General features: G+C 35.6%; 1 protein-coding gene across 1 annotated transcript; it reads right to left on the bottom strand.

Moving 5' to 3' along the window:
- Positions 1–451: 451 nt before the first annotated feature.
- Positions 452–15,232, bottom strand: LOC119835935 (putative serine protease F56F10.1). Its single transcript, XM_038361070.1, has 11 exons — positions 15,205–15,232; positions 13,047–13,198; positions 12,363–12,544; positions 7,510–7,620; positions 6,813–6,946; positions 6,362–6,500; positions 4,950–5,098; positions 3,952–4,080; positions 1,539–1,671; positions 889–1,083; positions 452–634 (listed from the first exon to the last, which is right to left on the bottom strand). Exons 1-11 carry the CDS (start codon positions 15,230–15,232, stop codon positions 466–468), a joined length of 1,521 nt encoding a protein of 506 aa, XP_038216998.1. The 3' UTR covers positions 452–465.
- Positions 15,233–17,541: the final 2,309 nt, after the last annotated feature.

Raw genomic sequence — 17,541 nt, 5'->3', positions numbered from 1 at the left:
TTTATACTGAATTTTTAAGCTCATGCTATATAAGACATCCTCTCTACGATAAATAATTCAATAATTAATTAGTCCTAATTTGCTATAGCTATTGCATAAGGGAGCATTGTGAAAATTTGGCTAACAAATATCTTCAATTTTAGGTATGCTCTAGAATATAAATAAGGAGGTTTAAAGTTGATTTTTAATATTTCGTATCATTTCTTGTTCCAGTTCTCAAATTGATATTACTTTTTCAGTTTCAGTTATTTTTTTTAGATATTTATATATAACATAATTTATTTAAAAGACATGTTGTTAAACAAGACACAATAATTATTAATGATATCATCATCATCAGCCCATATTTGTTCCCACTGCTGGGACGCAGGTCTCCTATGATATATCTATACATATAAAAAATAACAATCTATTGCTAAGTATTAGTTTAGTAGTATACTATTAAGCTTATTGCAGATACAAATTTTATAACATAAAGCACAGAGCTATCATGTACACGGTAATCAATGGAGTTATCATCACTGAATGAGCGGCAGATTGTGTACTGTCTCCTCCAGTTATATAATATTCCATGTGCCGCAGAACGGATAGTTTCGCATCTCTTAATATTTCCGTTTCGCTGTCGTTTGAGGGCCTGTGAAGTGTAAAATATATTATATGATATACTTTATTATGTAACTATTGACATATTTTATTAAGTCTTTGGCAGTTTTACAATATTTGAAAGTTCGGTTCGATTCTATTTAGCAATGCTGTTGCTAGCAATTGAATATACTAGTATACTTCGAATTTTTTTGTAGACTTATCAGGGGCTCTATCAGGTAAAATGTTAATTTCTTGTAACTATCTTCACTATTTCGAAATACACTTGGGCCAAACGTTACAAACCTTATAGCTCTGCAATGAGAGATTTCAGGCACAAAATAAACGGGGGCCAGTGGCCTGCTGTGGGTCGTGTTTGGGCCCATAGGGGACCAGGGGTCAATGCCTCCGGCTACTGATACCACATAGTCAGGAATGTTGAAACCACCATAGAAAAGATTAGTGCGGTGTATGCCCGCGCGAAGCAGACTCTCGTTTATACTGAAAATATAATGTTTTAAGTACTTTGTCGTTTTTAGATCATCGATTAAAAATATTTAAATCAAGATATACCAATATAGTCAATAAGCATGTAACGCTGTATGCACCGATTTCAGACAATATATTACTCGTATTATAATGAAGTACAAAAAAGTCAAACCTACAAATTATATAATATTAAAGTAGATGCAACTCAGAATAATGCCTTGTAAAAATAGGACTGCACGTAATTGTAGCTACGATTGTACAGAATTTAACAATCAGCTTTCAGTTACACTTAGGTTTCTTTCTATAAACAAACAAACTTTACCTTATATACGTATACGAAACGCATTTATGTTTATCAAACAATAACATTCATTTATTCGAGTATGTTGTTAAAATCCATATTATTTAAATCTTCGTAAGTAACATTACATCTATAAGTATAGTATAAGACATTTCTATGAGCTCACTCTGCAGAGAAAAAGTCCTTGCACATCTGATGAAAGTACTCCAAGGGCACGGTGGAGAGGAAAGGCTGGCGCAAGCTGGTGGTGCTCTGGTACCAACCGTACTCCACGCACGTTTGGTACGTCCACAGTCGCACTGAGGATTGTTAGAAAAAAAGTATATTAATTTTAAAGTTTCTATTGACATAAATGAAAAAAAATGAATAAAGAATCATCGTATACTAGATACATCATACAGCGATCTATTATCTCGTTCTAGTTGATACTGTTTTATTTAATATTACCTTAGCATAGTATTTTTATGTTAATTTTTACTTAACACAATATATTCTTTCTATGTTTAGTTTTGCTCGTGTGTTAAGGCATTACAACAAATTCAATGTGATTAACATTGTATAGGTTTGCCTTGACCAGGCTCACATGAATAATAATACACATGCGTTGTTAAGTCTTATGTTTATGTAAAATTGAATAGATTTTGTGGATAACAGAAAAATACTTTTATTATTTATTTTGTATACTTCTAATGTATCGTTAATTCTATTTTTAAACGAAACAGAATAAAGCTTACCGAAATTAAGACAAACCGTATCTTGATGTAAATGGAAGAATATTTTAATTTATGAGATTTACATAAAACAAACGCTTAATGTTTTTAACGCGTGAAAGTTTTGTAGCAATGTATGTTTGTTCTTCTACGCAAAAACAGATTGGATCTGTATGATAATTAGTTACTAAGATAGATTATATAGGTCCTTTGGCTTCTTTAGCCGGGTACCATGCGAGTGACGCCGCGGAATCAAACTAGTAGTAAATGAAAACATCTCGAGTAACATGAGCGCAAGCACTTCGCGACACGAAGTGTGTAACAGCAGTCATATGTCGGCGTCGGCCTGTCGTAACATTGATGTATTGGGAACAGATACTAATTGCCGCTCCATGGATTGTGTTACACACGGACACGTTGGGGAATATTACATAATTAATATATCAAAATTATATTAACCTATCGCGCCGCCCCGGCCCTAGTTACTTGGCTATATAGCGTTGCTACTTGCAAGTTTAAGAAGTTGCAGCTTTCTGGTGGTGATAGAATGTTTGATATCGATCCAGTAGATTTTGTGTGATAACATTACACACATACATACAAACACGCACACATGTTTCCTCTATAAGTAATATAGGAACAAAGAAAATATAATTTCCATCGAAGAATTCATTTCGACACAAACGCCAGTTAGGTATAGCTATATATAGTTTCCGTTCCAGGGAGATTTCCTATGTCCTTTCTCGGGTCTTAAACTATCTCTGTATTAAATTTCTTCTAAATCGGCCCCATAATTCCTAAGATTATCACGTTTAAGCAAACAAGCAAGCTCATCAGATTTATATATAATTATGTATACAATATAACAGAAAATGTATAATGTAACGGAGTAATGACCCACATTAAAATAGATCGATTTAACATCGGTAATGTTGCAGCAGTGTGTCGCGAGTCGCAACTGACATTTGATTTGTGCATGCAGCTTGCACAAGCCCGTGACGCGTGTAATCCATCACGCGCGCTCCCAATAAACTACTGTCAGGAGTCAGGACACATCGCCAATAATTATTAGCACGTGTAGACTGTACGTAGAACAGCGGCTTCTGTATTTACATTAATTTTAATAACACCAGCTTTTCATTGTTCTTTGCGAAATTTTATCTATTGCTAGCTTTCATTAAATTTTGATCCGTTACAATTGCTTGCAATGTTAAGATGAAACACATAATACATTAGATTTCCGCCCACGGCTATGCCCGCGTAGTCGCAGGAAAGACCCGAGGCTTTCCTCGCATGTTCCCGTTCCCGTGGGATTTCCGGGATAAAAATGTTTTTTATATCCTATGTCCCTCCCCCGGTATAGGTTAGAAAATACCTCTGCACAAATTTTCAGCCAAATCGGTTAATCCGTTCTTGTTGTCCGTTTATAGCTAAATAATGTAACTAACACCACTTTCTTTTATATATATAGATAACTAGCTTTCCGCTCGCGGTTTCACCCGCGTGGATTTCGGTTATATCGCTTTCATTTTTCCCCTATTTCAATCCCTGCTACCCCTTTTTCACGATAAAAAGTATCCTATGTCCTTTCCCAAGGTCAGTTCTATCTTCATACCAAATTTCATGGAAATCGGTTCAGTGGCTTAGGCGTGAAAGCGTAACAGACAGACAGACAGACAGAGTTACTTTCGCATTTATAATATTAGTGGGGATTAGTGGGGAAGTGGGGATACATTTAGAAAACATGCGTGCGTGGACGAGGACACGGGCCATCGTGGGTCTCAAATCTAAAACAACGAAATCAATAAATCGCATTAAGAATCCGTGAAAACGTGTCTGTTTTCTAATAACATAGGTAATGGAACATACTTGTAGTATCAGGTGCATCATAGCTGTAGTTCATGTGCTTGACTAGAACCTCGTCGTAGCGCGGTTCGATGCAGGGTTGAGTCCAGGGTTCGTTATTTATCCAGTTAGCGAGACGCTGCACTGGGTCCACTGAAAATTTTTAGTTATGTTACGTATTGATTGGGATAGGAAACTAGTTGATATTTGATGTTTTCACTGTATAAAAAACGGGATTTAACTTATTGAAATACTATTTGTCATAGAGAGGAAACTCTCAATTATATAGGAGAAAATCTTATAATTCATCATCATCAGCCAATATATGTTCCCACTGCTGCGACACAGGCCTCCTATGAGGGTTCAGGCCATAATCCACCACGCTGGCCAAGTGCGTGTTGGCAGATGTCACATGCCGTCGAACTTTTAATTCTTGGACATGCCGGTTTCCTCACGATGTTTTCCTTCACCGTTTTAGCAGTGGTGATGTTATCTACATGCGCAGATAAATTAAAAAATCAATTTATTTCCTGCGCGCTCGCCCGGTCTCGAACCCCGACTTATCGATTTTGAAGTCCGAGGTCCTCACCACTGAGCCACCACTGCTTTTTTTATAATTATTACTTTATTATTATGTTGCCGTAAAAATTCGATGATTCGAAAGTGCTTCTATAAGAACTACAATTGAATAATTAAATTTTTGAGTTTGAATTGTACTGTATGAAATTATTGGAATGGGACAAAGAAAGTATTGATTGTTTTATAACCGTTTTTTTTTATAACTTGTGTATGTTATTGCTGCAATAATATTATAATCGATACAAAACGGATTGTTTATCGTTTATTAACGGATTGTGTATCGCTTCTTCAGATGTGATTTCGATGTAAAGAATATATAAATATAAGAATTATAAAAGAATATATAAGTATAGATCTCTTACTACAGTTTAGATAGATGAAGAGATGGAAGAGAAGAGAGAAAAGACCAAATCTATTAAAAAAGACTTCCTCATCGTTCTTACCCACTGCATTATTCGTGATGACGTCACACGCTCTAGCTATGTCCCCCGGCGTTGCGTACTGCACCAGATAGGCGAAGGTCTCCGTGATGCCGTACCAGAAGAAAGTTGTGATGTCCAGGGTCGCGTTGGCGCGAATTGGGGCGCAAGTGCTGGGTTTTGGTAAAAACATGGTTTGGTATATTTTGGGAATTAAGCTGTTTGTATATGATTGTTTCTAGTTTATTGAAAGGCAATTATGTTCACGCATTAAATTAACTGACTAATTTTAAACATGGTTAGGTAATTGTTTATGGCAGATATTGTAGTTTTTGGCTATTGGATTTGTTAGAAGTACCTTTTAAGACGGGTATATGACTGGCCATTATAGTTTTATGTATTCTAGCTGCGTGCGTCAAAAAATAGTGTTTTACAGTAATGGAATTCAGGTGTTGTGTGGCATGGTGTGGAGTGTTGTTTTGTGTTGTATTGTGTTGTGATGTACACTTATAATAAACTAACAATTCAGATATTTTAATCGTTACAACGATTAACAACATCCTTCCTGAGAAATTTTGAAAGAATAGAAAAAATTCGATCACGAGGCAGGATTCGAACCTGCGTATCTTGCCTAACCGTAGCAACGCCTAGCCTCTCGGCCACCCGTGATCCTGCCACAGTAATCGAATTTCTTCTAGTCTTTCGGTTTCAATGCTATAAAACTAAAAATTAAATTAAACAAAGGCCGCGTTCCATCGATACAATATTGTAATCATTGAAATAATGTTTCGTATTGGTTGTGATGGTTCTTAATCATCTCAATAGATGGCGCGGGGTGCCCCTTAGGCACATGAAACCGAAAGACTAGAAGAAATTCGATTACTGTGGCAGGATCACGGGTGGCCGAGAGGCTAGGCGTTGCTACGGTTAGGCAAGATACGCAGGTTCGAATCCTGCCTCGTGATCGAATTTTTTCTATTCTTTCAAAATTTCTCATTTATAAAGCATTTCAATGCTATAAAACTAAAAATTAAACATCCTTCCTACTATAATATTATAAATGCGAAAGTTTGTAAGGATGTGTGTTACTGCTTAACCGATTGCAATGAAATTTGGTACATAGACAGCTGGACAACTGGAATAACATATAGGCAACTCTTATCCCGATATTCCTACGGAATACGCACTTACGCGGGTAAAACCGCGGGGTGCAGCTAGTATTATATAATACGCAAAGGTGTCTGAGTGATCTATCGACACACCGCCCAAACTACTGGACTGATATATATGATTTGGAATGCATATCGTATACGTAGGCATTCGCTAAGAAAGGATGCTAATAAATTCTACCCTCGTGGGGATAAATCGGTATGACCGTTTGTTCTGTACCCACAAAATCCTTATAAACCAAGCGGGTGAAGCAGCGGACAACTCACTTGAACATGGTAGATATTTGTGCAGCACCATCGTCAGTCGCCAACAGCTCGACCATCCGCTGCACCGCCTCCGCCACACTGGCGAGGCATGCTTCGCTGCCCTGCGAGCGTAGCGCTTCTGTTATCACTTCTAGATACTCTGTAATGTTTGCTTGTTTTTATAAAATGTTCTTATATAGCAGAAATATAACATGTATATTAATATTTTCTTGTGCTTGATTTTACAGAGTATACATTTAGAAATTAAAGACTTTTAAAAGGATTTTTAACGAGATTTATTCATTATATTATTAATCAGTCTCCCCGCGACCACGCTCGCCGTAAAGTGTTCGAAACGTCGGGTTAATAATATAATGAAAAATTGATATATAATCTATATGTTTATTAATATCGCCATTTCACACATATAAAAAAGAGTTTATTTCGTGTATAATATCAGTGTATCAGTTACCAGGGAAATCTTCCTGTGCGTGCAGTGGTCCGCTGTCTGAGAAGACAGCATTCACCAGGTGCGGGTAGGCGAGGCGCATCCAAGTAGCCATGCTGCCAGCGTATGAACATCCAACCAGGCCCACTGATGCGTTCCTAGCATTTAAACTCATTTATTATTGTCCTAAAATGCATATTTTGGTTCACTTTAGTCTACGATATAAGATTTATTATCATGAAAACAAAATGTTAACATTAATAGACCAATAGATAAACTTGGAAAATCTCTTTGCATTATTAAAACAACAGCTCTTTACTTTATGACGTACTCACTGTACATATACTAAAACAAGTTTCTACAATGTTTATCTGTCTGTCTTTTTGCTCTTTCAACCAATTTTGACGGGTTTTAAACTGGCAGATAGCTGATGTGCTATTTTATCCTCAGTGAGTGAAACCACAGGTCACAGCCATAATAAAATGAAGATATAAGTGACGCCACCTGTTAGTAAACAAAGCTAAACATGAATCAATTAAGCAATAAGTTAAAGTTAGCCATGAATTTGTTTCAAATTGACTTTATCACTAGTCCCTGTGACCGAAATACTATCAAAGCATCTCAAATATTTTTACTACTCTTAGTAGTCATAGTAGTTCTTTGAATCGATGCAATACATAAATCATATACCATATGTGCAGAATTATTCGTAAGGACTTACTTAAACTTTCCACCTTCATAGCGATCGCTTTTGATGTACTGAATGAACTGGGCCAGGTCACCGAGCGCCTGGTCCACATTTAAGAACCGAAGATTTGTTAATTGCGTGTCTCTGAAAATAAAAGGAAATTAGACTTGAACTACTATTATAATAAATAAATATAGTTCAAAAATAAAAATCACCCTATAATTTAAACAATCAACTGAATTGTCACATTTGCTCTTATACAGAGTATACGCAAGGAAGTTATTTATTAATACAGCAATTTTAATCGGGATAATAAATAAACTCATTAAATTGTTACATTTTCACCGAGCCTTGTGCAAAATCACTTCATATTATAAAATAATGTCGAATAAGATTTTGACGAGTTTTTTTAATATATAGATTGATTCAAGAGGAAAGTTTATATGTATAAATATTCCCGAAATTCCCACGGACACGTACCCGTTTACCCGCCTTGTACCCTTGAAAAACATGTCTAAAAGACTGGTAATTAGAGTGCGCTGCTAAATCTATTGCTGATACAACAAAAACACATAATTTTTGTGTTTGATTTTACGCGCGTTTTATACATTAAGAAATTAAAAACTTGGAACGGGGAGTCTCCCCGTGACCACGCTCGCTGTAAAGTGTTCGAAACGTCGGGTTAATAATATAATGAATAAATCGCGTTTAAAATCCGTTAAAAATTTCTAAATAAGTTCTACACAATCAAAGTACATATGATTGCGAAGAAATAAGTTCACGAGGGCATATGTCTAAATATTATAGTTAAGCCACAATAACCGCTTTTAGTTAAAATTGATTAGTTAAAGAAGGAGCGTAGTTTTAAGCTTCCGATATTCGTATGATGGTATTATCCTACTATAATTCAACTACTAAATGTAGACCATAGGTTAGTGGGTCACTGGCCAGGCAATTAGATTTGCTCCATCTAATGTAGGACTTCTCGGAAATTGATATGATAACTCGTATACTTTTATTAATCTGTTATTATAAAATACTGCATTTTTTTCGAATTTAAACGTTCATTTAAGAGTTCAACGAGATTGCAGACTGTGGAAAAATTATGATTTATTTGCATAAATTCGCTAGCAATTTAACGCTAGCAATTTAATTAATGAACTATCTAACCGATAGTATATATGCCGGCATATGTATTTTATACAAAATCTATATATTGCATAAACTCCCCTTCAATAATAATAACTCAGAGGTAACTGTCGATCCATAAGGCAGTTGGCAGCGCGCCCGAACCGCGCCACCCTCTCGGTTTTGGCGCGCAATTGACAGTCGTCATGATAATCATTCAAAACAATGGCCCGAATTGTAAAAATGCTTTAGTTTTAACGTTGTTTAAGGGGGTAATTAATGAAAATGCTTATTAGCCGAATTTGTAGAAAAACAACATGTTCAATGATTGATTTTGTTAGACTGCACTGTTTGAAGGTTAAAGGAGTTAAATTTAAGACACAATGACTTTTTTATTTGTCATATAGCTACCTACTATGCACTCCTAGGGATGCTTGTGGGACGAAATCATAAATTATCGTATCTATCTATTCATTTGTATTATATAACTTTCTGAACAATAATATTAATAAGAATATTATACACATAATATTCGTAAACAAACGGACGACGATTTTTTATGATATTATTACGCCACAACTCCACTGATTTCTGAACGAAGTCGCGAGTCTATCTAGTATCAAGTCGAACATTACGAGCCGTTAAATCCATATGATATAAATACAAGTATTATGGGACGCGTCCATCGGGATGGAATTAGTTCGTGATTTGGAATCCACTGCGACTAATTAACGTTTATGGTTGATGGTATACTGTTCCAGCGGCCGCCTGTCACACCGATTTAGCACCGAACCATCGTACATTTAGGCACTGTTGTTTATTTTGCAAGTGCAATGATAAATATTTTCATATAGAGAGCAATTTATAGGAAGTACACTGATGTATATTTATTGTATTTTTCAAATGATTGTTGATGCCACTTTTACAATTTGTACAAGTTACAGTAATTTTACAATCTAGTTAACTGCAAGATAAACTCAATCTAAAAATATATAATGTATGTGACAATTTGTAGTGTTTAGAAATACCTTATTTTTCAACTTGGAATGTCGCTTCTAAAGAATTTCAGCGACAAACTTGAAATGTAAAGTTTGAATACAATTTATAACAATTGAAATTAATTATTTGCCAAACTGTTGCCGCAAATATCAGTAAATGATATGATTATTAACAGTAAGTATTATGATCTATTATATATATATAAGCAGTGGTGACTCAGTGGTGAGAACCTCGGACTTCGAAATCGATAAGTCGGGGTTCGAGACCGGGCGAGCGTGCAGGAAATATATTGTTTTTTTCAATTTATCTACACATGTGAGTAACATCACTACTGCTTAAAAGGGTGAAGGAAAACATCGTGAGGAAGCCGGCATGTCCAAGAATCAAAAGTTCGACGACATGTGACATCTGCCAATCCGCACTCTTGGCCAGCGTGGCGGATTATGGCCTGAACCCTCATAGGAGGCCTGTGTCTCAGCAGTGGGAACATATATGGGCTGATGACGACGATTATGATCTACCAAAATAATATGACGATGATGACGTCACCGTTTATTTTCACATGCACGACTTTTACACACATTAACAATATATTATCATAGAGGAAAGGTTTATATTGTTTGTAGGCTGTACTTGCACAAAAACAATTTTGAAAATTGTTACACATGCCACTAAATTATGTATTTATTTCAGGAATCTTACATCCTCTAGGTATTTAGTTGCGCGGGTATTTATAATTAATTTTGTTTTAACCCGGCATATATCAGGCAGCGTTGGTAGTCTTGTATACAGCGGAAGTATCTGAGACATTAGAAAGTATCATCAATTTTGCAATAAAACAATGTTATGAATCATAACATTTGACTGCTAAAAAATTTGCTAAACACAACATCCGTTTCGAATAAATTATCGGACAAACATTACACACTTAATTAGAAGCTGTGACATGACTCATGTGCTATAGCTTATGTAAATATATTGTGTATCATGTAGTAATGACTCAGTGTCGTTGAACTTACCAGTGTGGAATTATATGGTAAGGTGCCTTTTACAAATCACGTGTGTATTTATACTAGCCTCGGCTATGTCAAATCTTATATTTAATTCTAGATAAAAATAACTATAAAAGAATAAAATCTCCCCCTCTCTCGCATTTAAGCCAGATGCTTAGTATTGTAACTAAAAATATTCATCAAAACAATTCATATACTTCAGCATATCTTCTTTGTCTTAAAATATTATTGGCTCCCTATATATGTATCTATGTATGTATGCTTAGATCGATAAAACGACGAAACAGATTTTGATGGTTTTTTTAATAGATAGTGATTGAAGAGGAAGGTTTGTAAGCTTGTTTGTACATGTAATATTACATCTATTAAATTACTCAGAGTTAAACGTCTGTGAAGTCGCGGGCGAAGGCTGAATGCCTACATTAGATAGAAACGATTTATTTTTTATTTTGACGTGACATAATGTTTGAACTGTCTACACTGTGATTTTCTCTATTCAATCAATTTAATTCTTTCTTTTAGTCAGATTATTGAATCATCGTGAATTAATTAAATATGGATATAAATGATTGAAATAATTTTTTGACACTGCAACAAACACGGTGTGACAGGCGGCCGCAGCACAATCGTATTCTCAACGATCATGTTGTATGGTTCGATTCCTGTGCCGAGCATTAATTTGCATGTACCAACGCTACCGGTAACCAGAGTTTCATTGATATTGTTATAGCCGAATGCGGTTTTATGTTTATCGGTTTGTTGCGGCGTGAAACTTCATTATTGGCATATCATTTTGGGCTTTGTTTAACCGAATAAACTAAAAAGGGGGTGAGTTTTTATAACTTCTGTATTAAAATACATGAATGTGGAACGTTTGTATTATGTGCTATGAGGTGTGCGTTGTCCATGAAAGTTTAAAAAAGTGCATTCCAATGTTAGGTAAGTTTTTATTAAATATTCACACACTGTACAAGTCATTAGTAGTAAAATTATAATCAATCATCAAAAGTTCTGCCTAGATTTCTCTAAGCTATCGACACACATAAGACGTTTAGAAGTTAAAGAATGGTCACGCTCGCTGTAAATTGTTCGAAACGTCGGGTTAATAATATTATGAAGAAATAGCGTTTATAATCCGTTAAAAAGTTTTTAATTTCTAAATGTATAATACTCGCGTAAAATCAAACACAAGATAAAATATAATAGTTTAAAAAAACTATAAAACACGCTTTAACAAAAATCATATTTTGCAAATTGAAAACTGGAATAATTTTATCAAATTAGTGTATTGTCATCGGTCCTCAATAAATCTACAAAGTTTGAACGAAATCTGGTCGTTTAAAGTGGGTCAAAATCGCGCCCAAAGAAGTCAGTTACAAACAAACAAACATACAAACAAACAAACAAACATACAAACAAACATACAGGTGAAGCTAATAAAAAGCGTGTAAAAATACACATAAGACGATTAGCCTCTCTGACCTTTCCTACAATGTTTCATAAAGTATCGCATTAAATTAATCTTATAAATGAATAATAACGCGTTCATAAACTGTTTCAGATCATTATTAAAAACTTTTTAATGTCTTTTTTTAATTATACTCATTGATATAATTTATATCCTGACTCTACCACTCACAGGACATTGGCGCAGTCCTCCTGGCTGAAACGATTAACAAAGAGAAGAAGACATCATTTATTAAAAATCTATAATTAAATAAAATAAAAAAAAGAAACGATACTCACGCAGTAGGCCTGGTGCTGCCATAGTACCGATGTTCAGTATAAAACAGGCCGCTACCAGTCCGCGAAGCGAGCTCATAGGCCAGGCCGGTCTGCGCCCACCCGGGGGATATCTCCCACTCCCCCCCCACGAATATCACTATGTTACTGTTTTGCCTCGTGAATTGGTCGTTGTAGTAATAACGCTGCGAAAATTATTCGTGTTTTAATAAATAAATACAGAAGCTGTGGTGGCTCAGTGGTGAGGACCTCGGACTTAAAATGGACAAGGCGGGGTTCGAGACCAGGCGATCGCAGAAAATAAATTGATTTCACATGTAACATCACCGTTGCTCCAAACGGTGATGGAAAACATCGTGTGGAAACCGGCATGTCCAAGAATAAAAAATTCAACGACGTGTAACATGTGCCAACTCTCACTTGGCCAGCGTGGTGGATTGTGGCCTGAACCTTCATTGGAGGCCTGTGTTTCAGCAGTGGGAACATCTATGCGCTGATGATAACAATGAATAAATAATTCTCCTGCGACTACCGTTCATACCTACAGAATTTCTTGCCATCTTTTCCCTGTAGAAACTGCTTTCCGAACCGGTGATAAATAAAAACTGTGCTATGACGATTCAAAAGTGTTTCTATAAGAAGTCTAATTGAATAAAGAATGTTTGAGTTTGAGTTTGAGTAACTTACCATCCTAAAAGTAGCAGTGTTGCTAGCATCAAAATGGTTGAGTTTGACATCCAGCCACCGCTCCTGAGGGGCGGTGCGGGTGAGAGGCGCGGGGGCGGGGGGCTCGCGCGTGTGCAGACACTGCACTGAAGTTAACAATAGAAGAACCGGCCCTGAAGTTAGATACAATTTGATTATAGTATGTTTTTTCCTTCTTATATTTGAAATGTGAAATTCTGATTACGTACTTATGCTTAGACGGATTTTTTGTAATTACTTCAAATTTACTGATTTTAGTAGAAAAATCAATAAATAAATTAGTAATCATGACCTTGGTCTCAAAATCGGGTATATAACTATATAGTGATTAGAATTAAATAATCTTCAAACTTACACATGTTTTCAGAAGATCACAAAACAATAGTGCTATTTACATAAATACTCGACTTACTCTAATTATCTCCTGCCATGCACGATGGATTACTATCTCTGATAAGATTACACGCTAAAAGGTGATACTTGACTGATAAAAATTGAAAAATTAAGTTGGTACCTAATTTATTTGTTAGTATTTATGTTCGTATATAAAGTCCTGAATTAAGGGTTGTGGGCTATTTGTCTAGACATTGGGTAAATTGTAAATACTATATAAAGCTAGGTTAGGTCAATGTAGGTACTATTTCATAAATTCTAACTAGCATTCCGCCAGAGAATCCACTGCGCGATAAAGTGAAAAAATAGGCAGTTCGTGATAAAAACTACCCTATTTTTTTTCGGGTCTCAAACAATTGCTGTATCAAAATTTATCGAAATCAGGTTTGCGGTTCAAACGCGAAAGGGGCAAACACGCGGAAAATAGTTATAATACTCAAGCAATTATAAGCATTCTTATATGGTGACCAGATTGAACGTAATTCGATAAGTTATCTGATAATTACATCATATAAAGTTGTCCGAGATTAATGCGATATGATTTTTTAAATTGCCTAACACTAAAATAATAAAGTGAAGTCCCGTGTCCCCTAGTGAAGTATGGGGCAGATGATATGCATCTGTTTCACTGCCAATTTGCGGGCAATTTTATTTTGTGCGTCCTCACCGGGAATCGAATCCAGGACCCCTCGGTTCTAAGCTCACGCGTTAATTAATGTACCAAGGAGGCGGTCAATACTACTAATACTAAAATAATAGATTATGACCAATCCTCAGATCATACATATAAAATTTTATTAAAAATTCAGCAACCAACACTAACATGACAATTGAATATATATGGATTTATATAAAATCCTCATTGTATACCTTGTACCTACAATGTATTATTTAAGACTGTATCATCCGGATTGCGATATTCCTAGAATCGGATGTGAAGGAAAACAAACGACGGAAATTGGCTTTATTATCAACATGACGAGGGGTTTTTTTTGTTTGTATCTTCGCCTGTAGAAAAACTTGTACTGTGGGGAACTCTTGAGGGCATTGCATTGCATTTTGAAAGGTTAATAGAACAAGATTCAATAGTTTATGGCCTTAGACCTATTCCCAGTCTCAGGATATTCAATACTTCAAAAAATTAAAGCTTCTCAATTCGAGTGTATTTTTTTGTTTGCTACTTTGACTGGTGAACCGATTTTGAGTTGATTTAGTTGAAAGTCAGTGCCTCCTACGTGATTCTATTAAAATTACAGTACAATAGTACATATTAGTTACTAGTGGTCCGTCCCGACTTCGTCCGTGGTACATATATAGCCTATAGCCATCATCAATAAATGAGATATCTAACACTGAAAGAATTTTTCAAATGGGACCAGTAGTTACTGAGATTAGAGCGATCAAATTAACAAACTTTTCAGCTTTATAATATTAGTATAGATGTGTGCTTTAATTAGCCTTTGCGCAGAAAAATCACTGATTAGGCTTACATTTCACGTTCAAAATCATCATGTCCTGGAGTTACATGGTATACTTTTTAGGCACAAATATTGACTCTGTACTTTCATCACTTAGCATTGTAATGGTCAGGTGTTGCTTACCGCCAGTAATTGATTATATAAAATAGTCACGTGCGGCTCTGACTCATTGCGCTGAGTTAGAATTGATGGAATGGAATATTATTGTCATTCAACGCTTTATGTTGGCCTGGTATGTGTGCTGGAACATTTATGGGCTTATGAATCACCTTCCTTCTGATTTTGGGCAATTTCCATATTGTCTTTACATCCCATTATAAAAAGTTGAAGAGTTTGTTTGCTTGAACGCGCTAGTCACGGGAACTACTGGTCAGCATTTTAGTAAACAATATATGACGTTTTATTGACGCTATACAAAGCTTAAACTGTCAAGATTCATAGTTTTTATAAAGTGGTTATGGTTGAAGATAACTTTGTTATATTTGCGTAGTGGTTGGTTTTACCTTTACATATTCGCATTTACTTACATTATACCTTGAATGAACAAAATAAGAAACATACATATAAATAACAGAATTAAATATAGTTAATATGACATTAAGAGATTCAACGTTATACTAAATTATTACGGATACATCAGTGTTATATTGAAAAACCTCACATCATAACTATATGTATCATTTACTAGCGGTCCGCCCCGGCTTCGTCCGTGTTACATACATAGCCTACGGCCTTCCTCAGCAAATGGGCTATCTAACACTGAAAGAATTTTTCAAATCGGACTTGTACTTCCTGAGATTATTGCGTTCAAACAAACAAACAAGGCCTTTCAGCTTTATAATATTACGTAATATCCACATACACACATCCATCAGTTTTTCACCGCCCCAAATTCATACATTCTTACAGTAGCAAATCAGATCACATCTAGAAGTTTCTAGATCTCAGCGGTTTGCGGTGCAACAGCTCCTGTAAAACACTAACGGTGTGATTAACAGCGAGCGGTGAATCACTGCAAGTGTACACCTGCCGAACTGAGACAATATCAAACAAAGGCCTGTACCAGACGTGGATTTTGGTATATATTTTGTATGAAACGTTACTTATAAATGACTATAACTGTCGCCTTGTTTTTTATCGCCTGGAGGGTAAGAGTTAGGTATCAAAGTCCTTCCTTAGTGGATGCTTACATACATAGTATACTGCATGGAAAATTTCAGCCTGATCAGTAGTTTGGGCTGTGCGCTGACAGTAACGTCCATGTTATGAAGGTTTTATGTTATAAAGTAGATAAATTTGTTGTTATATATTAAATATGAAACTAATTCTTTCCGACTGCGATATATAATATTTAGACTTGGTTTTGGAGTGATTGAAAAATCAATTAAATTCCTGCATTCGTCTGGTCTTGAAACCCCGACTTTTCTATTTAAGTATGAGGTCCTCACCTCTGTGCCACCACTGCTTCAAGTAGCAATCGATAAATATTGTATATGTATTATCGGCGCAGTCGGTCAAATTATTATTATATTTGATTATCCGCCAGGTGTGGTGTGAAGTGGAACAATGGAGGAACGTGCGTGTGTTTGCAATGACTCCACGATTAGCCTTAGAGCTGTAGAAAAATTGTTTTTAATAAAAAAAGCTTTACTAATCATCTTATAGTAAATCGTAATTTTATATATATGTATATTTGCGTATGAAGTATATTTATATCTACACAGAATATATTATTATAGCGGAGTATTCATATAACAACGCTGTGGGGCTACCATGGACCTATATAGCTCTGGTATTCACACTGGAATTAGTACTACTTTGTGACTTCATGGTACCCTCCAGGTATATTTTACCGTTCAATCGCGATAGGTCCATGAAAATGCAAGAATGGTTAAAACGATTAAATCGAAATGTATTTTATTAGTATGTTTTATAGGTTCTAGCGTTCTAAACAAGTCTAACTCTCCGATTACAATAGCTTGGTATCTAACACCTAAGCGAATAATTCCCGGAGTGTGCAGTACACGGCGCGGACACACGTTTTTGTGCAAGTGTACAAATCAATTGTACATGTCTCTTTGTTTGTCATCATACTGATTACATTCACAATGCTTTAGTGGATATATTTAGTTGGTTATATATTGGACCAATTTTCTTTCAAGTTCTTGAGAAATTTTCAAAATTTCTCACTTATAAAGCACTAGCTGTGCCCCGCGTTTTCACTGGCGGTAGTCCGTATCCCTTAGGAATATCGGGATAAAAAGTTGCCTTTATGTTATTCCAGTTGTCCAAATGTCTGCGTACCAATTTTGATTGCAATCGGTTCAGTAGTTTTCGTGAAGCAACAAACACACACATCCTTACAAACTTTCGCATTTATAATATTAGTAGGATTAGTGTGATAGTTCGATTTCATTTAAAAATATAATACTTGATTCACAATATGTGTAATGTTGTTAAGCATTATTCTAAGAGCTATATAAATCAAAGGAATCGCGCGGGATATAGCTGGCTCACTGCTAAGCTCTCGTTTTAATTGACCAAGTGCTCGAAGGGATGTGAGCGCTATAATAGATTGTGGGTTTTTGTTATCTGTGGCAAGTACA

The sequence above is a fragment of the Zerene cesonia genome, chromosome 22 (genome assembly GCF_012273895.1).
Source record: "Zerene cesonia ecotype Mississippi chromosome 22, Zerene_cesonia_1.1, whole genome shotgun sequence".
In the NCBI taxonomy this organism is placed as follows: domain Eukaryota; kingdom Metazoa; phylum Arthropoda; class Insecta; order Lepidoptera; family Pieridae; genus Zerene; species Zerene cesonia.
The sequence above is the reverse complement of the archived record's forward strand: the minus strand, read 5'-3'. Positions and strand labels throughout refer to the sequence as shown.